At 49.9% G+C, this 26692-nt stretch overlaps 1 protein-coding gene across 2 annotated transcripts in view; it reads right to left on the bottom strand.

Annotated features, from left to right (window-relative positions):
- Positions 1-2846: 2846 nt before the first annotated feature.
- LOC139420128 (staufen double-stranded RNA binding protein 2) overlaps positions 2847-26692 on the bottom strand; it is a 349406-nt gene continuing 325560 nt past the window's right edge. For both annotated transcript variants that reach the window (XM_071169872.1, XM_071169871.1), the window contains exons 15-16: positions 15917-15982; positions 2847-5838 (exon numbers count right to left, since the gene is read on the bottom strand). In XM_071169872.1, coding sequence (XP_071025973.1) covers positions 5803-5838; positions 15917-15982 — 102 coding nt within the window. In that variant the 3' untranslated portion in view covers positions 2847-5802. The remainder of the gene's footprint in view (positions 5839-15916; positions 15983-26692) is intronic.

Here is a 26692-nt window from a genome sequence, read left to right as displayed (position 1 = left end):
GATTACACACAGGTGGATTGTATTTATCATCATTAGTCATTTAGGTCAACATTGGATCATTCAGAGACCCTCACTGAACTTCTGGAGAGAGTTTGCTGCACTGAAAGTAAAGGGGCTGAATAATTTTGCACGCCCAATTTTTCAGTTTTTGATTTGTTAAAAAAGTTTGAAATATCCAATAAATGTCATTCCACTTCATGATTGTGTCCCACTTGTTGTTGATTCTTCACAAAAAAATACAGTTTTATATCTTTATGTTTGAAGCCTGAAATGTGGCAAAAGGTCGCAAAGTTCAAGGGGGCCGAATACTTTCGCAAGGCACTGTATCTATTCTAATGTCTAATCGTTCATTCATCAACGTCTGCAGGATTCCTTTCTCTTCTTTATCCCCCATTAACACGGCAGTCATTTAGAGGATTCCTTTCTCTTCTTTATCCCCCATTAACACGGCAGTCATTTATAGGATTCCTTTCTCTTCTTTATCCCCCATTAACACGTCAGTCATTTAGAGGGTTCCTTTCTCATTTAGAGGATTCCTTTCTCTTCTTTATCCCCCATTAACAAGGCAGTCATTTAGAGGGTTCCTTTCTCTTCTTTATCCCCCATTAACACGGCAGTCATTTAGAGGGTTCCTTTCTCATTTAGAGGATTCCTTTCTCTTCTTTATCCCCCATTAACAAGGCAGTCATTTAGAGGGTTCCTTTCTCTTCTTTATCCCCCATTAACACGGCAGTCATTTAGAGGATTCCTTTCTCTTCTTTATCCCCCATTAACAAGGCAGTCATTTAGAGGGTTCCTTTCTCTTCTTTATCCCCCATTAACACGGCAGTCATTTAGAGGGTTCCTTTCTCATTTAGAGGGTTCCTTTCTCTTCTTTATCCCCCATTAACACGGCAGTCATTTAGAGGGTTCCTTTCTCTTCTTTATCCCCCATTAACACGTCATTTAGAGGGTTCCTTCCTTTCTCCCACTGGGCCACAGTAAACCAATACTTTATCAGCATGGGACGCGTTTCCGTGTCAATTAAGGGAATCTAATAATGTCTGATCAAGTCCCACTCTGACATAAGACAGTCCACTTTCACACTAACACAGAGTCCCAAACGGCACCCTATTCCCTAACACAGAGTCCCAAACGGCACCCTATTCCCTAACACAGATCTGTCAGTCAGAGTCCCAAACGGCACCCTATTCCCTATATAGTGCACTACTTTCGACCGGTGACCTAATGAGCCCGTAGCCGTTTGGAAGACGACCACAACAGTGATTCTCTATGAATGAATAACATCACAGCTCTCTCATGTCAAAGACCTGGTGATATGAGTTGTTGTAGGGAGTTGCATAGCTACATATCCATCTTTTTTTATTTTTAGAATGTATTGAGTCAAACACTGAAATAACAGACTAGAAGCCGTTCCAAAATGTCCCGGAGACAGATGTTATTTCATCCCAGGGGGAGAATCTGATGAGGATGGACTAATACGGCACTGCTCGGGATTCCATTCGGGAACGCAAACAATGGAAATCTGTATTGGAGGGAGACAAGGCTTCCTTCCCGAACTGGGAACGTTCCCATTGAGGAAAGGAAACCTCGCGGAATACCGTGCTAGATAATATGCAAATCAAAAGCCTCTCTGCTTTTGAGTTCCGGAATTTCAGAATGTACACTCGCCGTCCACTTCATTAATCATTCACCAATGAGATTTAAACAAATCTGAGGGGGAGGAGACTTCCACGTAAGGTTCTATACTTAGATATGGGACAGGAAACGTAAACAGAATGATTATTTGAATTCTATTGGTGGAACATGTACTGAAATATCTTTCCTTTTAATAATCATATCAGGGGGTGGATTCGACACACATTATCAGGTCTTGGTTTTACGTAGGTTTAATGGCCCTGGTCTAAGGCCCTGGTTAAGGGTAGCTCTACGGCCCTGGTCTAAAGCCCTGGTTAAGGGTAGCTCTACGGCCCTGGTCTAAAGCCCTGGTTAAGGGTAGCTCTACGGCCCTGGTCTAAAGCCCTGGTTAAGGGTAGCTCTACGGCCCTGGTCTACGGCCCTGGTTAAGGGTAGCTCTACGGCCCTGGTCTAAAGCCCTGGTTAAGGGTAGCTCTACGGCCCTGGTCTAAAGCCCTGGTTAAGGGTAGCTCTACGGCCCTGGTCTAAAGCCCTGGTTAAGGGTAGCTCTACGGCCCTGGTCAGAGAACAACCCTGGTCATCCCTGCTGCCTCTGATCTGGTGGACTCACTAAACAGAGAACATCCCTGGTCATCCCTACTGCCTCTGATCTGGAGGACTCACTAAACAGAGAACATCCCTGGTCTTCCCTACTGCCTCTGGTCTGGAGGACTCACTAAACAGAGAACATCCCTGGTCATCCCTACTGCCTCTGGTCTGGAGGACTCACTAAACAGAACATCCCTGGTCATCCCTGCTGCCTCTGATCTGGAGGACTCACTAAACAGAGAACATCCCTGGTCATCCCTACTGCCTCTGATCTGGAGGACTCACTAAACAGAGAACATCCCTGGTCATCCCTACTGCCTCTGATCTGGAGGACTCACTAAACACACATGCTTCATTTGTAAATTATGTCTGAGTGATGGAGTGTGCCCCTTGCATTCCGTAAATAAAAAAAACAAGAAAATTGTGCCATCTGGTTTGCTTAATTTTAATTTATACTTTTACTTCTGATATTTTAAAACCAAATAATTTTAGATTTTTACTCAAGTAAAACTTTACTGGGTGACTTTGACTTTTATTTCCAGTTAAGACCTAAATGTGACGTTGTTTCTTCTTCACCTGATTTCCACGACAGAGAAACGATAAAGAAAAGACGCCAGACGTTTGTCAACAGGAACCGAGGTGACTTTACTTATAACACGTTGCTCCTCCCACATCCTCCACGTCAGTGAACAAGTGCTCCAAGTCGGGTTGCAAAATTAGGATCATTTTTCCACAAAAAAAAAATAAAAATCCCAGTGTTTTCCCAGAAATCCTGGTTGGACGATTCCTGGTCTCACTACCAGGATTTCTGGGAAACAGGGTCATTTTGGGAGAGTTACCGGAATTTCGCAACCCTAGATTCAAGTGATCTCTGAATGGGTGAAACCCTGCTAATTAATGGTTGGATGGTTTCGCCACTTCAGAGATGATTCCCAGTGAGCACAAGATGTCGAAAAGACGTCTTTTCAATATAACATATGTATTTAAGCATCTTTTAAACATATTTGTCAGTTTCTTTTCAACATATTTTGCTCACAGGGTTCAGAATGCACAGATTAAAAGCACCCAGTTGATGCCTTGGTGGCATCGGGCCAATATAACACACACAATGGGTGTAGATGTAATCGACTTAACTGTGGAGGGAAGAGATGGGGGAAAAATCCACGAACATAGAATCACTGGTCTATTAGAGACTTTCAGTCACTAAATGCCATGTCATCATTATAATCAACAACATGGTGTCCTTTCTAGAACCCATTAGGTGTATTCTAGAACACCTTGTCCATTCCAGAATACTCTGCTACTATGCGTTCTAGAAAGGTAAGCAGCCTCTATGGTAGGCGAGTGGGCTTGTTACATTACACACCAGTATTATGCTTTTAGGTCCTTACCAACATGGCTGCCAAACTCTCCTCCTTCTCTGGTGAGAAGAACCCATTCTAGTGATGCTGTCTGTGGTGAAGTGTCCTTACACGAACGAGGTCAGGCAGACCAAGGGGGTATACTACAAATTAGGATCAAGGAGTTTGCCAGCTAACTTGCAGAAACATTCTTAATTGGTCTTGATTGCTTCAACAACCAACAACTCATATAAGTTGAGCTTTTTTAATGAATCAGAAAATCTGTTATTTCTGTCTGGCGAATTCCTTGATCCTGCTTCATAGTATATCCCTCTGCAGGACCCAGAGAGGTTGGCCCAACCTGCTGCATCCCTCTGCAGGACCCAGAGAGGTTGGCCCAACCTGCTGCTTCTCTCTGCAGGACCCAGAGAGGTTGGCCCAACCTGCTGCTTCTCTCTGCAGGACCCAGAGAGGTTGGCCCAACCTGCTGCTTCTCTCTGCAGGACCCAGAGAGGTTGGCCCAACCTGCTGCTTCCCTCTGCAGGACCCAGAGAGGTTGGCCCAACCTGCTGCTTCTCTCTGCAGGACCCAGAGAGGTTGGCCCAACCTGCTGCTTCTCCCTGCAGGACCCAGAGAGGATGGCCCAACCTGCTGCTTCCCTCTGCAGGACCCAGAGAGGATGGCCCAACCTGCTGCTTCTCTCTGCAGGACCCAGAGAGGTTGGCCCAACCTGCTGCTTCTCTCTGCAGGACCCAGAGAGGTTGGCCCAACCTGCTGCTTCCCTCTGCAGGACCCAGAGAGGTTGGCCCAACCTGCTGCTTCTCTCTGCAGGACCCAGAGAGGTTGGCCCAACCTGCTGCATCCCTCTGCAGGACCCAGAGAGGTTGGCCCAACCTAGCCCCTCTGCAGGACCCAGAGAGGATGGCCCAACCTGCTGCTTCCCTCTGCAGGACCCAGAGAGGTTGGCCCAACCTGCTGCTTCCCTCTGCAGGACCCAGAGAGGTTGGCCCAACCTGCTGCTTCTCTCTGCAGGACCCAGAGAGGTTGGCCCAACCTGCTGCTTCTCTCTGCAGGACCCAGAGAGGTTGGCCCAACCTGCTGCTTCTCTCTGCAGGACCCAGAGAGGTTGGCCCAACCTGCTGCATCCCTTTGCAGGACCCAGAGAGGTTGGCCCAACCTGCTGCATCCCTCTGCAGGACCCAGAGAGGTTGGCCCAACCTTCCTCCTAACCACATCACAGTCACCTGATAGCAGAGTTGGGCTCAATTCAAATTGAGGTCAGTCAATTCAGGAAATAAACTGAAATTGCAATTCAATCATTGAACAGAATGGCATCCATTTTCATTGATTTATACATTTAAAAAACAGTTTAAACTTCAAATCCCTTCCTGAATTTGACTGACTTCCAATTGAATAGACCCTCACCCTGCCTGCTATCTCTATTGCTTAATGCTAAACACCAGTCAGGATGGCCTTTTTGTCCACACGAAGAAACCTTTTTCTGTGCATATGATATTTCTGCAAGTCATTCACATCCCATATAGATAGATGATTAAGTAATATAATATAATAATTTTTTTTTTTGTTGATTTTATTAATATCAGCATGAAAGATAAGCTGGGTGAATATCACTGTATGAGAAGACAACTGCTACAACTTTCACAGCACTGCTATTGGCTAATTTTATAATACAGTCAGTACTCAAGCATTGTTAGATGAATAAACTAGAAAATAAACAGAAACATATTAACCCTTTGGAAAATAAGCTACACAACTTTGTCCCCCCCCCCCCCGCCCCCCCTATAATGTTGCCTCTGTCTTCATGGCATGATATACATATTGGGTTTCGACCCATTTCATTACACATCTATCCAACTATATTGGGAAAATCTAGGTGTTTATACTCAATCTAGTTTTTTTTTAAAAATTATATATATATTTGTAATTATTTTTTAAATTTAAATTCCTTGTAAATGATCAATACATGTAATGTGTTAGAATAGTGTTGTCTTCACATAGAGACTCATAGGTTTTTCCCCATCTTTTTCTAGTTAGTCGGTTATTTCATAATATTTTTTTCTTCTCGGTACACATCCACACACTCCGTTGCATGTTGTTCCAGGTTGTTGCCAGGATGCTGCGGCGGTCGTGGGGGGGGGGGGGGGGTCATCTCCTTGACGACAGCCTGTTGTATCCACGGCGACCTGAGTGGTGGGTGGTGCCTGAGTTAGTCTGTTCAGTGTCCGTCCTCTCTGACACACACCTCGCTGCTCTGGGGGAACCAATCAGAAAGAGGGAGAAGCAAGATGTTAGAATGGATTCTTACACATGCATCCTTCCTTCCCATCTCCATTGAAATCGTTTCTGATCTAATTCATAGAATGGATCCTGTCGAGGGACATTATCCATACCTCGAATCCAACCTATTCTCCATCCCTCAGAGCCTGGTTCCTTTCAAAGATTCATCCTAGGTTCCTGTTTTTCCTAGCCACCGTGCTTCTACATTACTTGATCTTTGGGGTTTTAGTTTAGGGTTCTGCACAGCACTTTGAGACAACTGATGATTTAAAAAGGGTTTAATAAATAAATGTGATTGATTGAGGCCCTTAACCCTAATGTTAGGCCTTACCCTGAACCCTAAAGTTAGGCCCTACCCTTAACCCTAATGTTAGGCCCTACCCTTAACCCTAATGTTAGGCCTTACCCTTAACCCTAATGTTAGGCCTTACCCTGAACCCTAATGTTAGGCCTTACCCTGAACCCTAACGTTAGGCCCTACCCTTAACAATAACATTAGGTCTTACCCTTAATAACGTTAGGCCCTACCCTTAATAACGTTAGGCCCTACCCTTAACCCTAATGTTAGGCCTTACCCTTAACCCTAATGTTAGGCCTTACCCTGAACCCTAACGTTAGGCCCTACCCTTAATAACGTTAGGCCCTACCCTTAACCCTAACGTTAGGCCCTACCCTTAATAACGTTAGGCCCTACCCTTAACCCTAACGTTAGGCCTTACCCTTAATAACGTTAGGCCCTACCCTTAACAATAACGTTAGGCCTTACCCTTAACAATAACGTTAGGCCTTACCCTTAACAATAACGTTAGGCCTTACCCTTAATAACGTTAGGCCTTACCCTTAATAACGTTAGGCCCTACCCTTAATAACGTTAGGCCCTACCCTTAATAACGTTAGGCCCTACCCTTAATAACGTTAGGCCCTACCCTTAACCCTAACGTTAGGCCTTACCCTTAATAACGTTAGGCCCTACCCTTAACCACTAGCACTGACCTTATGACCTCTGGATCTAACGGTCTCCACTAGCACTGACCTTATGACCTCTGGATCTAACGGTCTCCACTAGCGCTGACCTTATGACCTCTGGATCTAACGGTCTCCACTAGCACTGACCTTATGACCTCTGGATCTAACGGTCTCCACTAGCGCTGACCTGAGTTTGCGACTAAACCTGTCATTCACCCTTCACTAACCCGCCCAATGCGCTTTCTCTCAGCTTGTGTCAACCAAATGGCATCCTAATCCATATTCAGTGTACTACATTTGACCAGACCCCCTCGATAATAACCAAGCTTCGATAATCACCAACCCCCTCGATAATCACCAACCCCCTCGATAATCACCAAGCCTCGATAATCACCAACCCCCTCGATAATCACCAAGCTTCGATAATCACCAACCCCCTCGATAATCACCAACCCCCTCGATAATCACCAAGCCTCGATAATCACCAACCCCCTCGATAATCACCAACCCCCTCGATAATCACCAAGCTTCGATAATCACCAACCCCCTCGATAATCACCAACCCCCTCGATAATCACCAAGCCTCGATAATCACCAACCCCCTCGATAATCACCAACCCCCTCGATAATCACCAAGCCTCGATAATCACCAAGCCCCTCGATAATCACCAAGCCTCGATAATCACCAAGCCTTGATAATCACCAACCCCCTCGATAATCACCAAGCCTCGATAATCACCAACCCCCTCGATAATCACCAACCCCCTCGATAATCACCAAGCCTCGATAAACACCAAGCCTCGATAATCACCAACCCCCTCGATAATCGCCAACCCCCTCGATAATCACCAACCCGCTCGATAATCACCAAGCCTCGATAATCACCAAGCCTCGATAATCACCAACCCCCTCGATAATCACCAAGCCTCGATAATCACCAACCCCCTCGATAATCACCAAGCCTCGATAATCACCAACCCCCTCGATAATCACCAAGCCTCGATAATCACCAAGCCTCGATAATCACCAAGCGTCGATGTGAAGGAGCACAATACCATCATGTCATCATTCATCTAGTGGAAATGTCAAAAACCTTTTTCTGTTTTTATTTTCTGTCTTTATGTACTGATGTACGTTCTAGACCTAATGCTGCATTGGCCTATAGGCTCTGAGTTCCATGCTGTCATGTCTTTAGTCGCCAGAGGATGGTGTAATAGGGTGTCCAGAGGATGGTGTAATAAGGTGTCCAGAGGATGGTGTAATGGGGTGTCCAGAGGGTGGGGTAATAGGCTGTCCAGAGGGTGGTGTAATAGGGTGTCCAGAGGGTGGTGTAATAGGGTGTCCAGAGGATGGTGTAATAGGGTGTCCAGAGGATGGTGTAATGGGGTATCCAGAGGATGGTGTAATAGGGTGTCCAGAGGATGGTGTAATAGGGTGTCCAGAGGATGGTGTAATGGGGTGTTCACATGGTAGAAGATGGTGTAATAGGGTGTCCAGAGGATGGTGTAATGGGGTGTCCACATAGCAGAGGATGGTGTAATGGGGTGTCCAGAGGATGGTGTAATGGGGTATCCAGAGGATGGTGTAATAGGGTGTCCAGAGGATGGTGTAATAGGGTGTCCAGAGGATGGTGTAATGGGGTGTCCACATGGTAGAAGATGGTGTAATAGGGTGTCCATAGGATGGTGTAATGGGGTGTCCACATAGCAGAGGATGGTGTAATGGGGTGTCCATAGGATGGTGTAATAGGGTGTCCACATGGTAGAGGATGGTGTAATGGGGTGTCCACATGGTAGAGGATGGTGTAATGGGGTGTCCACATGGTAGAGGATGGTGTAATGGGGCGTCCACATGGTAGAGGATGGTGTAATGGGGTGTCCACATGGTAGAGGATGGTGTAATAGGGTGTCCACATGGTAGAGGATGGTGTAATGGGGTGTCCACATGGTAGAGGATGGTGTAATGGGGTGTCCACATGGTAGAGGATGGTGTAATAGGGTGTCCACATGGTAGAGGATGGTGTAATGGGGTGTCCAGAGGATGGTGTAATGGGGTATCCAGAGGGTGGTGTAATAGGGTGTCCAGAGGATGGTGTAATAGGGTGTCCAGAGGATGGTGTAATGGGGTGTCCACATGGTAGAGGATGGTGTAATGGGGTGTCCAGAGGATGGTGTAATGGGGTGTCCAGATGATGGTGTAATGGGGTATCCAGAGGGTGGTGTAATATGGTGTCCAGAGGACGGTGTAATATTGTGTCCAGAGGGTGGTGTAATAGGGTGTCCAGAGGATGGTGTAATAGGGTGTCCAGAGGATGGTGTAATGGGGTATCCAGAGGATGGTGTAATAGGGTGTCCAGAGGATGGTGTAATAGGGTGTCCAGAGGATGGTGTAATGGGGTATCCAGAGGATGGTGTAATAGGGTGTCCAGAGGATGGTGTAATGGGGTGTCCACATGGTAGAAGATGGTGTAATAGGGTGTCCAGAGGATGGTGTAATGGGGTGTCCACATAGCAGAGGATGGTGTAATGGGGTGTCCATAGGATGGTGTAATGGGGTGTCCACATGGTAGAAGATGGTGTAATAGGGTGTCCAGAGGATGGTGTAATGGGGTGTCCTCATAGCAGAGGATGGTGTAATGGGGTGTCCAGAGGATGGTGTAATAGGGTGTCCACATGGTAGAGGATGGTGTAATAGGGTGTCCACATGGTAGAGGATGGTGTAATGGGGTGTCCACATGGTAGAGGATGGTGTAATGGGGTGTCCAGTAGATGGTGTAATAGGGTGCCCAGAGGACGGTGTAATGGGGTGTCCACATGGTAGAAGATGGTGTAATAGGGTGTCCAGAGGATGGTGTAATGGGATGTCCACATGGTAGAGGATGGTGCAATGGGGTGTCCACATGGTAGAGGATGGTGTAATAGGGTGTCCACATGGTAGAGGATGGTGTAATAGGGTGTCCACATGGTAGAAGATGGTGTAATAGGGTGTCTAGAGGATGGTGTAATGGGGTGTCCACATGGTAGAAGATGGTGTAATGGGGTGTCCAGAGGATGGTGTAATGGGGTGTCCACATGGTAGAAGATGGTGTAATGGTAGAGGATGGTGTAATAGGGTGTCCACATGGTAGAGGATGGTGTAATGGGGTGTCCACATGTTAGAGGATGGTGTAATAGGGTGTCCACATGGTAGAGGATGGTGTAATGGGGTGTCCACATGGTAGAGGATGGTGTAATGGGGTGTCCACATGGTAGAGGATGGTGTAATGGGGTGTCCACATGGTAGAGGATGGTGTAATGGGGTGTCCACATGGTAGAGGATGGTGTAATGGGGTGTCCACATGGTAGAGGATGGTGTAATAGGGTGTCCACATGGTAGAGGATGGTGTAATGGGGTGTCCACATGGTAGAGGATGGTGTAATGGGGTGTCCACATGGTAGAGGATGGTGTAATGGGGTGTCCACATGGTAGAGGATGGTGTAATAGGGTGTCCACATGGTAGAGGATGGTGTAATGGGGTGTCCACATGGTAGAGCATGGTGTAATGGGGTGTCCACATGGTAGAGGATGGTGTAATGGGGTGTCCACATGGTAGAGGATTGTGTAATGGGGTGTCCACATGGTAGAGGATGGTGTAATAGAGTGTCCACATGGTAGAGGATGGTGTAATGGGGTGTCCACATGGTAGAGGATGGTGTAATGGGGTGTCCACATGGTAGAGGATGGTGTAATGGGGTGTCCAGAGGATGGTGTAATGGGGTGTCCAGAGGATGGTGTAATGGGGTGTCCACATGGTAGAGGATTGTGTAATAGGGTGTCTACATTGCAGAGGATGGTGTAATGGGGTGTCCACATGGTAGAGGATGGTGTAATATGGTGTCTACATGGTAGAGGATGGTGTAATAGGGTGTCCACATGGTAGAGGAGGGTGTAATGGGGTGTCCAGATGGTAGAGGATGGTGTAATGGGGTGTCCAGAGGATGGTGTAATGGGGTGTCCAGAGGATGGTGTAATGGGGTATCCAGAGGGTGGTGTAATAGGGTGTCCAGCGGATGGTGTAATAGGGTGTCCAGAGGATGGTGTAATAGGGTGTCCAGAGGGTGGTGTAATAGGGTGTCCAGGGGGTGGTGTAATAGGGTGTCCAGAGGATGGTGTAATAAGGTGTCCAGAGGATGGTGTAATGGGGTGTCCAGAGGATGGTGTAATGGGGTGTCCACATGGTAGAGGAGGGTGTAATGGGGTGTCCACATGGTAGAGGATGGTTTAATGGGGTGTTCCAGAGGATGGTGTAATGGGATGACCAGAGGATGGTGTAATGGGGTATCCAGAGGGTGGTGTAATAGGGTGTCCAGAGGGTGGTGTAATAGGGTGTCCAGAGGATGGTGTAATGGGGTGTCCACATGGTAGAGCATGGTGTAATGGGGTGTCCACATGGTAGAGGATGGTGTAATGGGGTGTCCACATGGTAGAGGATGGTGTAATAGGGTGTCCACATGGTAGAGGATGGTGTAATGGGGTGTCCACATGGTAGAGCATGGTGTAATGGGGTGTCCACATGGTAGAGGATGGTGTAATGGGGTGTCCACATGGTAGAGGATCGTGTAATGGGGTGTCCACATGGTAGAGGATGGTGTAATAGAGTGTCCACATGGTAGAGGATGGTGTAATGGGGTGTCCACATGGTAGAGGGTGGTGTAATGGGGTGTCCACATGGTAGAGGATGGTGTAATGGGGTGTCCAGAGGATGGTGTAATGGGGTGTCCAGAGGATGGTGTAATGGGGTGTCCACATGGTAGAGGATGGTGTAATAGGGTGTCTACATAGCAGAGGATGGTGTAATGGGGTGTCCACATGGTAGAGGATGGTGTAATATGGTGTCTACATGGTAGAGGATGGTGTAATAGGGTGTCCACATGGTAGAGGAGGGTGTAATGGGGTGTCCAGATGGTAGAGGATGGTGTAATGGGGTGTCCAGAGGATGGTGTAATGGGGTGTCCAGAGGATGGTGTAATGGGGTATCCAGAGGGTGGTGTAATAGGGTGTCCAGCGGATGGTGTAATAGGGTGTCCAGAGGATGGTGTAATAGGGTGTCCAGAGGGTGGTGTAATAGGGTGTCCAGGGGGTGGTGTAATAGGGTGTCCAGAGGATGGTGTAATAAGGTGTCCAGAGGATGGTGTAATGGGGTGTCCAGAGGATGGTGTAATGGGGTGTCCAAAGGATGGTGTAATGGGGTGTCCACATGGTAGAGGAGGGTGTAATGGGGTGTCCACATGGTAGAGGATGGTGTAATGGGGTGTTCCAGAGGATGGTGTAATGGGATGACCAGAGGATGGTGTAATGGGGTATCCAGAGGGTGGTGTAATAGGGTGTCCAGAGGGTGGTGTAATAGGGTGTCCAGAGGATGGTGTAAAAGGGTGTCCAGAGGATGGTGTAATGGGGTATCCAGAGGATGGTGTAATAGGGTGTCCAGAGGATGGTGTAATGGGGTGTCCACATGGTAGAATATGGCGTAATAGGGTGTCCAGAGGATGGTGTAATGGGGTGTCCACATGGTAGAAGATGGTGTAATAGGGTGTCCAGAGGATGGTGTAATGGGGTGTCCACATAGCAGAGGATGGTGTAATGGGGTGTCCAGAGGATGGTGTAATGGAGTGTCCACATGGTAGAGGATGGTGTAATGGGGTGTCCAGAGGATGGTGTAATAGGGTGTCCACATGGTAGAGGATGGTGTAATGGGGTGTCCACATGGTAGAGGATGGTGTAATGGGGTGTCCACATGGTAGAGGATGGTGTAATGGGGTGTCCACATGGTAGAGGATGGTGTAATGGGGTGTCCAGAAGATGGTGTAATAGGGTGTCCAGAGGACGGTGTAATGGGGTGTCCACATGGTAGAAGATGGTGTAATAGGGTGTCCAGAGGATGGTGTAATGGGGTGTCCACATAGCAGAGGATGGTGTAATGGGGTGTCCAGAGGATGGTGTAATGGGGTGTCCAGAGGATGGTGTAATAGGGTGTCCACATGGTAGAAGATGGTGTAATGGGGTGTCCACATGGTAGAGGATGGTGTAATAGGGTGTCCACATGGTAGAGGATGGTGTAATGGGGTGTCCACATGGTAGAGGATGGTGTAATGGGGTGTCCACATGGTAGAGGATGGTGTAATGGGGTGTCCACATGGTAGAGGATGGTGTAATGGGGTGTCCACATGGTAGAGGATGGTGTAATAGGGTGTCCACATGGTAGAGGATGGTGTAATGGGGTGTCCACATGGTAGAGGATGGTGTAATGGGGTGTCCACATGGTAGAGGATGGTGTAATGGGGTGTCCACATGGTAGAGGATGGTGTAATGGTATTAGTAGAACATTTTATTTAATGTCTTCACTATAAAATATATATATAATGACATTGTACGCACATGGACGCCCACATAGGAAGTCCCGTGAAAAAGAAAACCGTGCCCGCTATGAAAATCAAACGCCTGATTCCTTCTGGCGCTGTTCCTGGAGGGCGACACGGAAGGTTCCGTGGAAGGAACCATGTGCTTCCCACAGTGGAGTGGTTGTGTGTGTGGCCCATGACCAGACTCTGGTGTAGTGGTGACAGACAGATAACCATCATGCAAAGCGTTAGGCAGCCAGCGGCGGGGCATGGGGAGGAGCGGTGCGGGGGAGGGGCATGGGGAGGAAAGGTGGGTTCTATGTAAATGCAGAGCGGAGTGGACACGCACGCACCCACCCACCCACCCACCCACCCACACACCCACCCACCCACCCACCCAAACCCACACCCACACACACGCATGCACGCACCCACCCACCCACCCACCCACCCACACACACACACACACACACACACACACACACACACAGGCTGTGACATTTAAAGGACAAATCTCCATTCTGTTAGATTGAATCGAGAAATTCATATTACTATACATCTCTCTGTCTCTGTCTCTGTCTTTCTCTCTCTCTCTTTCTCTCTCTCTCTGTCTTTCTCTCTCTCTCTCTGTCTTTCTCTCTCTCTCTTTCTCTCTCTCTCTGTCTTTCTCTCTCTCGCTCTGTCTCTCTCTCTTTCTCCCTGTATCTCTCTCTCTCTATGTCTTTCTCTCTCTCTCTTTCTTTCTTCATATATTTCTCTCACTGTCCTCTCTCTCTTTATTCATATATTTCTCTCTTTCTCTCTCTCTCTTTCTCCCTGTATCTCTCTCTCTATGTCTTTCTCTCTCTCTCTCTTTGTCTTTCTCTCTCTCGCTGTCTCTATCTCTCTCTCTCTATGTCTTTCTCTCTCTCTCTCTTTGTCTTTTTCTCTCACTCTCTCTCTTTCTCCCTGTATCTCTCTGTCTCTCTCTCTCTATGTCTTTCTCTCTCTCTTTCTTTCTTCATATATTTCTCTCACTCTCTGTCCTTCTCTCTCTCCATTTCTCCCTGTCTCACTCTCTCTCTCTTTCTTCATATATCTCTCTCACTCTGTCCTTCTCTCTCTCCATTTCTCCCTGTCTCTCTCTCTCCCTGCTGTAATCGACACACACTAATAAAACACTATAAACACCAAACCAGGTGTGACGGATTTCCTCCTCTTCGTCTGAGGAGGAGTAAGGATCGGACCAAAGCGCAGCGTGGTAAGTGTTCATGATGATTTTAATAAAAGAAAACACTGAACACTGAATCAAAAACGTGAATTTACAAAACCGAAACAGTACCGTGTGGCCCAAACGAATTGCAAAAATCACTGAAGTTGGAGACTTTTATCTCCCTCACCAACTTCAAACATCTGCTATCTGAGCAGCTAACCGATCGCTGCAGCTGTACATAGTCTATCGGTAAATAGCCCACCCAATTTTACCTACCTCATCCCCATACTGTTTATATTTATTTACTTTTCTGCTCTTTTGCACACCAATATCTCTACCTGCACATGACCATCTGATCATTTATCACTCCAGTGTTAATCTGCAGTTAACCCACTGTTCCTAGGCCGTCATTGAAAATAAGAATTTGTTCTTAACTGACTTGCCTAGTAAAATAAAAATTATAAACCAGAGCCTAAAGAAATAAAGGCACCCTATTCTCTACATTATAAACCAGAGCCTAAAGAAATAATGGCACCCTATTCTCTACATTATAAACCAGAGCCTAAAGAAATAATGGCATCCTATTCTCTACATTATAAACCAGAGCCTAAAGAAATAAAGGCACCCTATTCTCTACATTATAAACCAGAGCCTAAAGAAATAATGGCACCCTATTCTCTACATTATAAACCAGAGCCTAAAGAAATAATGGCACCCTATTCTCTACATTATAAACCAGAGCCTAAAGAAATAATGGCACCCTATTCTCTACATTATAAACCAGAGCCTAAAGAAATAATGGCATCCTATTCTCTACATTATAAACTAAAGCCTAAAGAAATAATGGCACCCTATTCTCTACATTATAAACCAGAGCCTAAAGAAATAATGGCATCCTATTCTCTACATTATAAACCAGAGCCTAAAGAAATAATGGCACCCTATTCTCTACATTATAAACCTTTGCCAAGATAATTCATCCACCTGACAGGTGTGGCATATCAAGAAGTAGATTAAACAGCATGATCATTACACAGGTGCACCTTGTGCCGGGGACAATAAAAGGCCACTCTAAAATGTGCAGTTTTGTCACACAACACAATGCCACAGATGTTTCAGAGGGAGCATCCAATTGGCATGCTGACTGCAGGAAGGTCCACCAGGGCTGTTGCCAGATAATTGAATGTTCATTTCTCTACCATAAACCGCCTCCAACATCGTTTTATAGAATATGGCAGTACGTCCAACCAGCCGCTTCACAACCGCAGACCAAGTGTGTCATGTGGGCGAGCGGTTTGCTGATATCACCGTTGTGAACAGAGTGCCCCGTGGTGGTGGGGTTATGGTATGGGCAGGCATAAGCTACGGACAACGAACACAATTGCATTTTATCGATGGCAATTTGAATGCACAAATATACTGTGGCGAGATCCCGAGGCCCATTGCGAGGCCCCTCTTTTTTAAGGTATCGGTGACCACTAGTGTCTATGTGGCATTATAGATGCTCTGTGTTTTACCTTGATAGGGCAGTCCACCGTGTCCAGTCCCTGTTCCGACAGCTGTTTCAAGGCACTTAGAGCAGCCTGCAGAGGGAGAGAAGAACAGATGACCTAGTGAGACAGGGAGGGAGAGAGACAGGCAGGGAGAGAGAGAGACATGCAGGGAGAGAGACAGGCAGGGAGAGAGACATGGAAGGAGAGAGACATGGAGGGAGAGAAGAACAGATGACCTAGTGAGACAGGGAGGGAGAGAAGAACAGATGACCTAGTGAGACAGGGAGGGAGAGAAGAACAGATGACCTAGTGAGACAGGGAGGGAGAGAGACAGGCAGGGAGAGAGACAGGCAGGGAGAGAAGAACAGATGACCTAGTGAGACAGGCAGGGAGAGAGACAGGCAGGGAGAGAGACAGGCAGGGAGAGAGACAGGGAGGAAGAGAGACAGGCAGGGAGAGAGACAGGCAGGGAGAGAGATAGGGAGGAAGAGAGACAGGCAGGCAGAGAGACAGGCAGGGAGAGAGACAGGGAGGGAGAGAGACAGGGAGGGAGAGAGGCAGGGAGGGAGAGAAGAACAGATGACCCAGTGAGACAGGCAGGGAGAGAGACATGCAGGGAGAGAGAGAGGCAGGGAGAGAAGAACAGATGACCAAGTGAGACAGGCAGGGAGAGAGACAGGCAGGGAGAGAGACAGGCAGGGAGAAAAGAACAGATGACCTAGTGAGACAGGCAGGGAGAGAGACAGGCAGGGAGAGAGACAGGCAGGGAGAGAGAGAGGGAGGAAGAGAGACAGGCAGGGAGAGAGACAGGCAGGGAGAGAGACAGGGAGGGAGAGAGACACGGAGGGAGAGAGGCAGGGAGGGAGAGAAGAACAGATTACGTAGTGAGACAGGGAGGGAGAGAGACAGGAAGGGAGAGAAGAACAGATGACCTAGTGAGACAGGGAGGGAGAGAGACAGGCAGGGAGAGAGACAGGCAGGGAGAGAAGAACAGATGACCTAGTGAGACAGGGAGAGACAGGGAGGGAGAGAGACAGGCAGGGAGGGAGAGAGACAGGGAGGGAGAGAGACAGGGAGGGAGAGAGACAGGCAGGGAGAGAGACAGGCAGGGAGAGAGACAGAGAGGAAGAGAGACAGGCAGGGAGAGAGACAGGCAGGGAGAGAGACAGGGAGGGAGGGAGAGAGACAGGGAGGGAGAGAGACAGGGAGGGAGAGAGACAGGCAGGGAGAGAGACAGGGAGGGAGAGAGACAGGCAGGGAGAGAGACAGGCAGGGAGAGAGAGAAGAACAGATGACCTAGTGAGACAGGGAGGGAGAGAGACAGGCAGGGAGAGAGAGAGGCAGGGAGAGAAGAACAGATGACCTAGTGAGACAGGCAGGGAGAGAGACAGGCAGGGAGAGAGACAGGCAGGGAGAGAAGAACAGATGACCTAATGAGACAGGCAGGGAGAGAGACAGGCAGGGAGAGAGACAGGCAGGGAGAGAGAGAGGGAGGGAGAGAGACAGGCAGGGAGAGAGACAGGGAGGGAGAGAGACAGGGAGGGAGAGAGACAGGGAGGGAGAGAGGCAGGGAGGGAGAGAAGAACAGATGACCTAGTGAGACAGAGAGGGAGAGAGACAGGGAGGGAGAGAAGAACAGATGACCTAGTGAGACAGGGAGGGAGAGAGACAGGCAGGGAGAGAGACAGGCAGGGAGAGAAGAACAGATGACCTAGTGAGACAGGGAGGGAGAGAGACAGGCAGGAAGAGAGACAGGCAGGGAGAGAGACAGGCAGGGAGAGAGACAGGGAGGGAGAGAGACAGGGAGGGAGAGAGACAGGCAGGGAGGGAGAGAGACAGGGAGGGAGAGAGACAGGGAGGGAGAGAGACAGGCAGGAAGGGAGAGAGACATGGAGGGAGAGAGACAGGTAGGGAGAGAGACAGGCAGGGAGAGAGACAGGCAGGGAGAGAGACAGAGAGGAATAGAGACAGGCAGGGAGAGAGACAGGCAGGGAGAGAGACAGGGAGGGAGGGAGAGAGACAGGGAGGGAGAGAGACAGGCAGGGAGAGAGACAGGGAGGGAGAGAGACAGGTAGGGAGAGAGACAGGCAGGGAGAGAGACAGGCAGGGAGAGAGACAGAGAGGAAGAGAGACAGGCAGGGAGAGAGACAGGCAGGGAGAGAGACAGGGAGGGAGGGAGAGAGACAGGGAGGGAGAGAGACAGGGAGGGAGAGAGACAGGCAGGGAGAGAGACAGGGAGGGAGAGAGACAGGCAGGGAGAGAGACAGGCAGGGAGAGAGAGAAGAACAGATGACCTAGTGAGACAGGGAGGGAGAGAGACAGGCAGGGAGAGAGAGAGGCAGGGAGAGAAGAACAGATGACCTAGTGAGACAGGCAGGGAGAGAGACAGGCAGGGAGAGAGACAGGCAGGGAGAGAAGAACAGATGACCTAATGAGACAGGCAGGGAGAGAGACAGGCAGGGAGAGAGACAGGCAGGGAGAGAGAGAGGGAGGAAGAGAGACAGGCAGGGAGAGAGACAGGCAGGGAGAGAGACAGGGAGGGAGAGAGACAGGGAGGGAGAGAGGCAGGGAGGGAGAGAAGAACAGATGACCTAGTGAGACAGAGAGGGAGAGAGACAGGGAGGGAGAGAAGAACAGATGACCTAGTGAGACAGGGAGGGAGAGAGACAGGCAGGGAGAGAGACAGGCAGGGAGAGAAGAACAGATGACCTAGTGAGACAGGGAGGGAGAGAGACAGGCAGGAAGAGAGACAGGCAGGGAGAGAGACAGGCAGGGAGAGAGACAGGGAGGGAGAGAGACAGGGAGGGAGAGAGACAGGCAGGGAGGGAGAGAGACAGGGAGGGAGAGAGACAGGGAGGGAGAGAGACAGGCAGGAAGGGAGAGAGACATGGAGGGAGAGAGACAGGTAGGGAGAGAGACAGGCAGGGAGAGAGACAGGCAGGGAGAGAGACAGGCAGGGAGAGAGACAGGCAGGGAGAGAGACAGGGAGGGAGGGAGAGAGACAGGGAGGGAGAGAGACAGGCAGGGAGAGAGACAGGGAGGGAGAGAGACAGGTAGGGAGAGAGACAGGCAGAGAGAGAGACTGGGAGGGAGAGAGACAGAGAGGAAGAGAGACAGGCAGGGAGAGAGACAGGCAGGGAGAGAGATAGGCAGGGAGAGAGATTGTGAGGGAGAGAGACAGGGAGGGAGAGAGACAGGTAGGGAGAGAGACAGGCAGAGAGAGAGACAGGGAGGGAGGGAGAGAGACAGGGAGGGAGCGAGACAGGGAGGGAGAGAGACAGGCAGGGAGAGAGACAGGGAGGGAGTGAGAGACAGGGAGGGAGAGAGACTGGGAGGGAGAGAGACAGGGAGGGAGGGAGAGAGACAGGGAGGGAGAGAGACAGGGAGGGAGAGAGACAGGGAGGGAGAGAGACAGGGAGGGAGAGAGACAGGGAGGGAGAGACACAGGGAGGGACGGAGACAGTGCGGGAGAGAGACAGGCAGGGAGAGAGACAGGGAGGGAGAGAGACAGGCAGGGAGAGAGACAGAGAGGGAGAGAGACAGGGAGGGAGAGAGACAGGGAGGGAGAGAGACAGGCAGGGAGAAAGACAGGAAGGGAGAGAGACAAGGAGGGAGAGAGACAGGGAGGGAGAGAGACAGGGAGGGAGAGAGACAGGGAGGGACTGAATGTCACCCTTCAGCTGCTTTTCAAATAACACTTAGTCTGAGAAACCCAATGGCAACAGGACACTAACCCTTCTCCCTTCTAACACTAACACTTAGTCTGAGAAACCCAATGGCAACAGGACACTAACCCTTCTCCCTTCTAACACTAACACTTAGTCTGAGAAACCCAATGGCAACAGGACACTAACCCTTCTCCCTCCTAACACTAAAACTTAGTCTGAGAAACCGAATGGCAACAGGACACTAACCCTTCTCCCTTCTAACACTAACACTTAGTCTGAGAAACCCAATGGCAACAGGACACTAACCCTTCTCCCTCCTAACACTAAAACTTAGTCTGAGAAACCGAATGGCAACAGGACACTAACCCTTCTCCCTTCTAACACTAACACTTAGTCTGAGAAACCCAATGGCAACAGGACACTAACCCTTCTCCCTCCTAACACTAAAACTTAGTCTGAGAAACCCAATGGCAACAGGACACTAACCCTTCTCCCTTCTAACACTAACACTTAGTCTGAGAAACCCAATGGCAACAGGACACTAACCCTTCTCCCTTCTAACACTTAGTCTGAGAAACCCAATGGCAACAGGACACTAACCCTTCTCCCTTCTAACACTTAGTCTGAGAAACCCAATGGCAACAGGACACACACACACGTTTCCATGGCATTTCCATTGTTTGGGTCAAGTTCCATTTACCAAATCTATTGACAGAAATACACTACATGACATCATGATCCACCGATGTCAGCCATCTGGACACAACTCAAATAAAAAATAAAAACACATTTAGTGTCGCAATAAATAACGTTGATTTATTTTCCCATCGATGGAATGCTATCTGGGGGTACTTAACCAACGCTCATTCTATTACCATGAATCCAGAATCCCTTTTAAAATCACAAACACACAGAATGAGATGAGAGCCGTGCAGAGCTCTCTATAATGAACTATTCTGGCCATCAACTATCTGTAATGAACTATTCTGGCCATCAGCTGTCTGTAATGAACTATTCTGGCCATCAGCTATCTGTAATGAACTATTCTGGCCATCAGCTGTCTGTAATGAACTATTCTGGCCATCAGCTCTCTGTAATGAACTATTCTGGCCATCAGCTATCTGTAATGAACTATTCTGGCCATCAGCTATCTGTAATGAACTATTCTGGACATCAGCTATCTGTAATGAACTATTCTGGCCATCAGCTGTCTTGGACACAACCAGACATTCTCTGTCTGGACAGTGGACATCTGATCTGACACCTGAAACAACAACACATTCTCTAGACACCTGATACATCAATGTAGGACTAAGTGGGCCAAACTGGACTGGACTGAGCTGAGTGTAACCAGGCCAAACTGTACTGGTCTGAGCTGAGTGTAACCAGGCCAAACTGGACTGAACTGAGCTGAGTTTAACCAGGCCAAACTGGACCGATCAGATTCTACCAGGCTGCTGATCCCTGACAGACTCTTGAGATGAGGTCCAGATGTACCCCCCACCTTCTATCTCCTCCCTCTCTCTGTCTCCTAAAAGGAGGAGGAAGGGAGAGGGAGGGAGAGAGAGGGAGATTAAATAAATCTGATGAGATGACAGTACCAGGTCCCACTGGGCAGCCCCCACATCACCACCCCTACCATACCCCCTAAACCCCCACACCCCAACCCTAGACCTAAACCCCCGCCCCAAAACCACCCCTAAACCCTCAAATTCCTACCCCCATACCTACACTACCATCGTCGCAGAGAAAGGTGGTTGGGAAAAAGAGAGAGAGAGAAAAATGAGTGAGGGAATCCCCAAAAACACAGACAGACTCTGTATATATTAGAGTGAAAAGTGAGATCTGAAGAACTCTCTCTCTCTCACCCCCTCTCTCTCTCTCTCTCTCTCACCCCCCTCTCTCTCTCTCTCTCCCCCCTCTCTCTTGTCTCTTTCTCTCTCTCTCTCTCTGTAATCCCTACATGTTTCCAACTGTAATCCCAACAATTTGTAATCCCTACATGTTTCCAACTGTAATCCCAACAAACTGTAATCCCTACATGTTTCCAACTGTATCCCAACAAACTGTAATCCCTACATGTTTCCAACTGTAATCCCAGCAAACTGTAATCCCTATATGTTTCCAACTGTAATCCCAACAAACTGTAATCCCTACATGTTTCCAACTGTAATCCCAGCAAACTGTAATCCCTATATGTTTCCAACTGTAATCCTAACAAACTGTAATCTCAAAATGTGCCATTGTCCCTGTTCCCAAGAACTCCAAAGCAACCTGCCTAAACAACTATGGCCAGCACATCAGTATTATGAAGTGCTTTGAAAGACTGGTAAAGACACACATCAACACCATCATCCCAGACACCCTGTACCCACTCCAATTCACATACCGCCCCCAACTGATCCACAGATGATACAATCTCTATTGCACCTCACACTGCCCTCTCCCACCTGGACAAGAGGGGAAATAACTATGTGAGAATGATGTTTATAGACTACATAGTCCCCTCCAAGCTGGGGAACCTGGGACTGAACCTCTTCTTCTGTAACTGGATCCTGGACTCCCCCCCCCCCCCCCCCCAGGTGTTGAGGGTAGGCAACAACATGTCTGCCGAGCTGACCCTCAACACGGGGGCCCCTCAGGGGTGTGTGTTTAGTCCCCTCCTGTACTCCCTGTTCACCCATTACTACGTGGACACACACGACTCCCAACGCAATCAAGTTTGTTGACGAAATGACGATGGTAGGCCTGATCACCGATGGCGATGAGACAGCCTACAGGGAGGAGGTCAGAGACCTGGTGGTGGGCCTGATCACTGATGGCGATGAGACAGCCTACAGGGAGGAGGTCAGAGACTTGGTGGTGGGCCTGATCACCGATGGCGATGAGACAGCCTACAGGGAGGAGGTCAGAGACTTGGCAGAGGCTCTCCCTTAATGTCAGCAAGACAAAGGACCTGATGGTGGACTACAGGAAACGGAGGGCCGAGCCACGCCCTCATTCACATCGAAGGGGCTGTAGTGGAGCGGGTTGAGAGCTTCAAGTTCCTCTGTGTCCACATTACTAAAGAATTAGCATGGTTTACACACACCAACACAGTCGTGAAGAGGGTACGACAGCGCCTCTTCCCCCTCAGGAGGCTGAAAAGATTTGGCATGGGCCCTCGGATCCTCAAAAAGTTCTACAGCTGCACCATCAACAGCATCTTGACTGGCTGCATCACCGCCTGGTATGGCAACTGCACCACCCGCGACCGCATAGCACTACAGAGGGTGGTGCGGACAGCCCAGTACATCAGGAGGGGGTTGTCCCTAAGTAAACAGCCAGAACCCAATAGGAGGGGGTTGTCCCCTAAGTAAACAGCCAGAACCCAATAGGAGGGGGTTGTCCCCTAAGTAAACAGCCAGAACCCAATAGGAGGAGTTTGTCCCCTAAGTAAACAGCCAGAACCCAATAGGAGGAGTTTGTCCCCTAAGTAAACAGCCAGAACCCAATAGGAGGGGGTTGTCCCCTAAGTAAACAGCCAGAACCCAATAGGAGGGGGTTGTCCCCTAAGTAAACAGCCAGACCCCAATAGGAGGGGGTTGTCCCCTAAGTAAACAGCCAGAACCCAATAGGAGGAGTTTGTCCCCTAAGTAAACAGCCAGAACCCAATAGGAGGGGGTTGTCCCCTAAGTAAACAGCCAGAACCCAATAGGAGGGGGTTGTCCCCTAAGTAAACAGCCAGAACCCATCTGCTACATCTACATCTCTCTAGTGGGTCCTGGACAAACAACCATATATTAGGAGGATGGCGGCTATGGTGATATACGGCCAGAACCCATCCCTGACACACACACACACACACACACACACACACACACACACACACACACACACACACACACACACAGGCCTACGCATGCACCCAAAGGCACATGGTGCACACACTCAGGGGCACGCATGTAAGTACGCAGTCGAGTAAGCGCATGCACGCGCACACACACAGTGTGTGTGCGCCATGTGCCTTTGGGTGCATGCGTAGGCCTGTGTGTGTGTGTGTGTATGTGTGTGTGTGTGTGTGTGTGTGCGCCATGTGCCTTTGGGTGCATGCGTAGGCCTGTGTGTGTGTGCGTAGGTGTGTGTGTGTGTGTGCGTAGGTGTGTGTGCGTAGGTGTGTGTGTGTGTGAGCCGGCTGGACTGGCGCATCAACACCAGAGGAGTGTGTTTAGTCTGAAAAGACAGACAGCGATGTGGAAGTGCTCCATCTTTGTCAGAGAGAGAGAGAGAGGCTAAAATACAAAGAGAAGGAGAGAGGGAGAGAAGGAGAGAGGGAAGGAAGGAGAGAGGGAGGGAAGGAAGGAAGGAGAGAGGGAGGGAAGGAGAGAGGGAGGGAAGGAGAGAGGGAGGGAAGAAAGGAGAGAGGGAGGGAAGGAGAGCGGGAGGGAAGGAAGGAAGGAGAGAGGGAGGGAAGGAGAGAGGGAGGGAAGGAGAGAGGGAGGGAAGGAGAGCGGGAGGGAAGGAAGGAGAGAGGGAGGGAAGGAGAGAGGGAGGGAAGAAAAGAGAGAGGGAGGGAAGGAGAGAAGGAAGGAAGGAGAGAGGGAGGGAAGGAAGGAAGGAGAGAGGGAGGGAAGGAGAGAGGGAGGGAAGGAGAGAGGGAGGGAAGAAAGGAAGGAGAGAGGGAGGGAAGGAGAGAGGGAGGGAAGAAAGGAGAGAAGGAGGGATGGAAGGAGAGAGGGAAGGAAGGAGAGAGGGAGGGAAGGAGAGAGGGATGGAAGGAGAGAGGGAGGGAAGAAAGGAGAGAAGGAGGGATGGAAGGAGAGAGGGAAGGAAGGAGAGAGGGAGGGAAGGAGAGCGGGAGGGAAGGAAGGAGAGAGGGAGGGAAGGAGAGAGGGAGGGAAGAAAAGAGAGAGGGAGGGAAGGAGAGAGGGAAGGAAGGAGAGAGGGAGGGAAGGAGGGAAGGAGAGAGGGAGGGAAGGAGAGAGGGAAGGAAGGAGAGAGGGAGGGAAGGAAGGAAGGAGAGAGGGAGGGAAGGAGAGAGTGAGGGAAGGAGAGAGGGAAGGAAGGAGAGAGGGAGGGAAGGAGAGAGGGAGGGAAGGAAGGAAGGAGAGAGGGAGAGAAGGAGAGAGGGAGGGAAGGAAGGAAGGAGAGAGGGAGGGAAGGAGAGAGGGAGGGAAGGAAGGAGAGAGGAGGGAAGGAAGGAAGGAGAGAGGAAGGGAAGGAGAGGGGAAGGGAAGGAGAGAGGGAGGGAAGTAGAGAGGGAGGGAAGGAGAGAGGGGGGAAGGAAGGAGAGAGGAAGGGAAGGAGAGAGGGAGGGAAGTAGAGAGGGAGGGAAGGAAGGAGAGAGGGAAGGAAGGAGAGAGGGAGGGAAGGAGAGAGGGAGGGATGGAAGGAGAGAGGGAGGGATGGAAGGAGAGAGGGAGGGAAGGAGAGATGGAGGGAAGGAAGGAGAGAGGGAGGAAAGGAGAGAGGGAGGGATGGAAGGAGAGAGGGAGGGAAGAAAGGAGAGAAGGAGGGATGGAAGGAGAGAGGGAAGGAAGGAGAGAGGGAGGGAAGGAGAGCGGGAGGGAAAGAAGGAGAGAGGCAGGGAAGGAGAGAGGGAGGGAAGAAAAGAGAGAGGGAGGGAAGGAGAGAAGGAAGGAGAGAGGGAGGGAAGGAGAGAAGGAGGGATGGAAGGAGAGAGGGAGGGAAGGAGAGAGGGAAGGAAGGAGAGCGGGAGGGAAGGAAGGAGAGAGGGAGGGAAGGAAGGAGAGAGGGAGGGAAGGAAGGAGAGAGGGAAGGAAGGAGAGAGGGAGGGAGGAAAGGAAGGAGAGACGGAGGGAAGGAAGGAGAGAGGGAAGGAAGGAGAGAGGGAGGGAAGGAAGGAGAGAGGGAGGGAAGTAGAGAAGATGGGAAGGAGAGAAGGAGGGAAGGAGAGATGAGGGAAGGAGAGAGGGAGGGAAGGAGACAAGGAGGGATGTAAGGAGAGAGGGAGGGAAGGAGAGATGAGGGAAGGAGGGAAGGAGAGAGAGAGGGAAGGAGAGAGGGAGGGATGGAAGGAGAGAGGGAGGGAAGGAGAGAGGGAGGGATGGAAGGAGAGAGGGAGGGAAGGAGAGAGGGAGGGAAGGAGAGATGAGGGAAGGAGAGATGAGGGAAGGAGAGAAGGAGGGATGGAAGGAGAGAGGGAGGGAAGGAGAGAGGGGGGGGCGACAGGCCATCACACACCCTCCACCGTCTCTGAAGATCTCTTCCCGAGGACCCATCACCCCCCCCCCCCCCCCCCTCTCTAATCTTCTCCTTCTCTCTTCCCCCTCTTTAGATAACAAACCAGCTTTCACCACCAGCCGGGCCCATCGGCCCTCTTCTCCTCCACAGACATATTTCAGCCACACCAGGAATACTTCACACGCTGGTTCGTTCATTCATTCATCTGCCTGCTCGCTGCTCAGTTCAAAGCTTGGGCAGAACAGACTAGGCAAACAGCAGAGGAATGTGTCATGGTCCAGGGATCCACCATCAGCCGCGGCTGACAGACAGGCAGACAAGCAGACAGACAGACAGGCAGACAAGCAGACAGACAGACAGACAGGCAGACAGACAGACAGGCAGACAGACAGACAGACAGGCAGACAAGCAGACAGACAGACAAGCAGACAGACAGACAAGCAGACAGACAGACAGGCAGACAAGCAGACAGACAGACAGGCAGACAAGCAGACAGACAGACAGACAGGCAGACAGACAAGCAGACAAGCAGACAGCCAGACAGACAGGCAGACAAGCAGACAGACAGACAGGCAGACAAGCAGACAGACAGACAGGCAGACAAGCAGACAGACAGACAGGCAGAGAAGCAGACAGACAGACAGGCAGACAGACAAGCAGACAGACATACAGGCTGACAGACAGGCATACCGACAGGCAGACAGGCAGGCAGACAGACAAGCAGACAGGCAGGCAGGCAGACAAGCAGACAGACAGACAGGCAGACAGACAGGCAGGCAGACAAGCAGACAGACAGACAAGCAGACAGGCAGACAGACAGGCAGATAGACAGACAGGCAGACAGACAGGCAGGCAGACAGACAGGCTGACGGACAGACAGACAGACGGGGCCCTGGGCTGTATCCCAAATGGCACCCTATTCCCTATGGGGCCCTGGTCAAAAGTAGTG

This window comes from Oncorhynchus clarkii, chromosome 11 (assembly GCF_045791955.1).
Source record: "Oncorhynchus clarkii lewisi isolate Uvic-CL-2024 chromosome 11, UVic_Ocla_1.0, whole genome shotgun sequence".
Lineage (NCBI taxonomy): Eukaryota > Metazoa > Chordata > Actinopteri > Salmoniformes > Salmonidae > Oncorhynchus > Oncorhynchus clarkii.
This window is presented reverse-complemented; position numbering and strand designations above follow the sequence as displayed.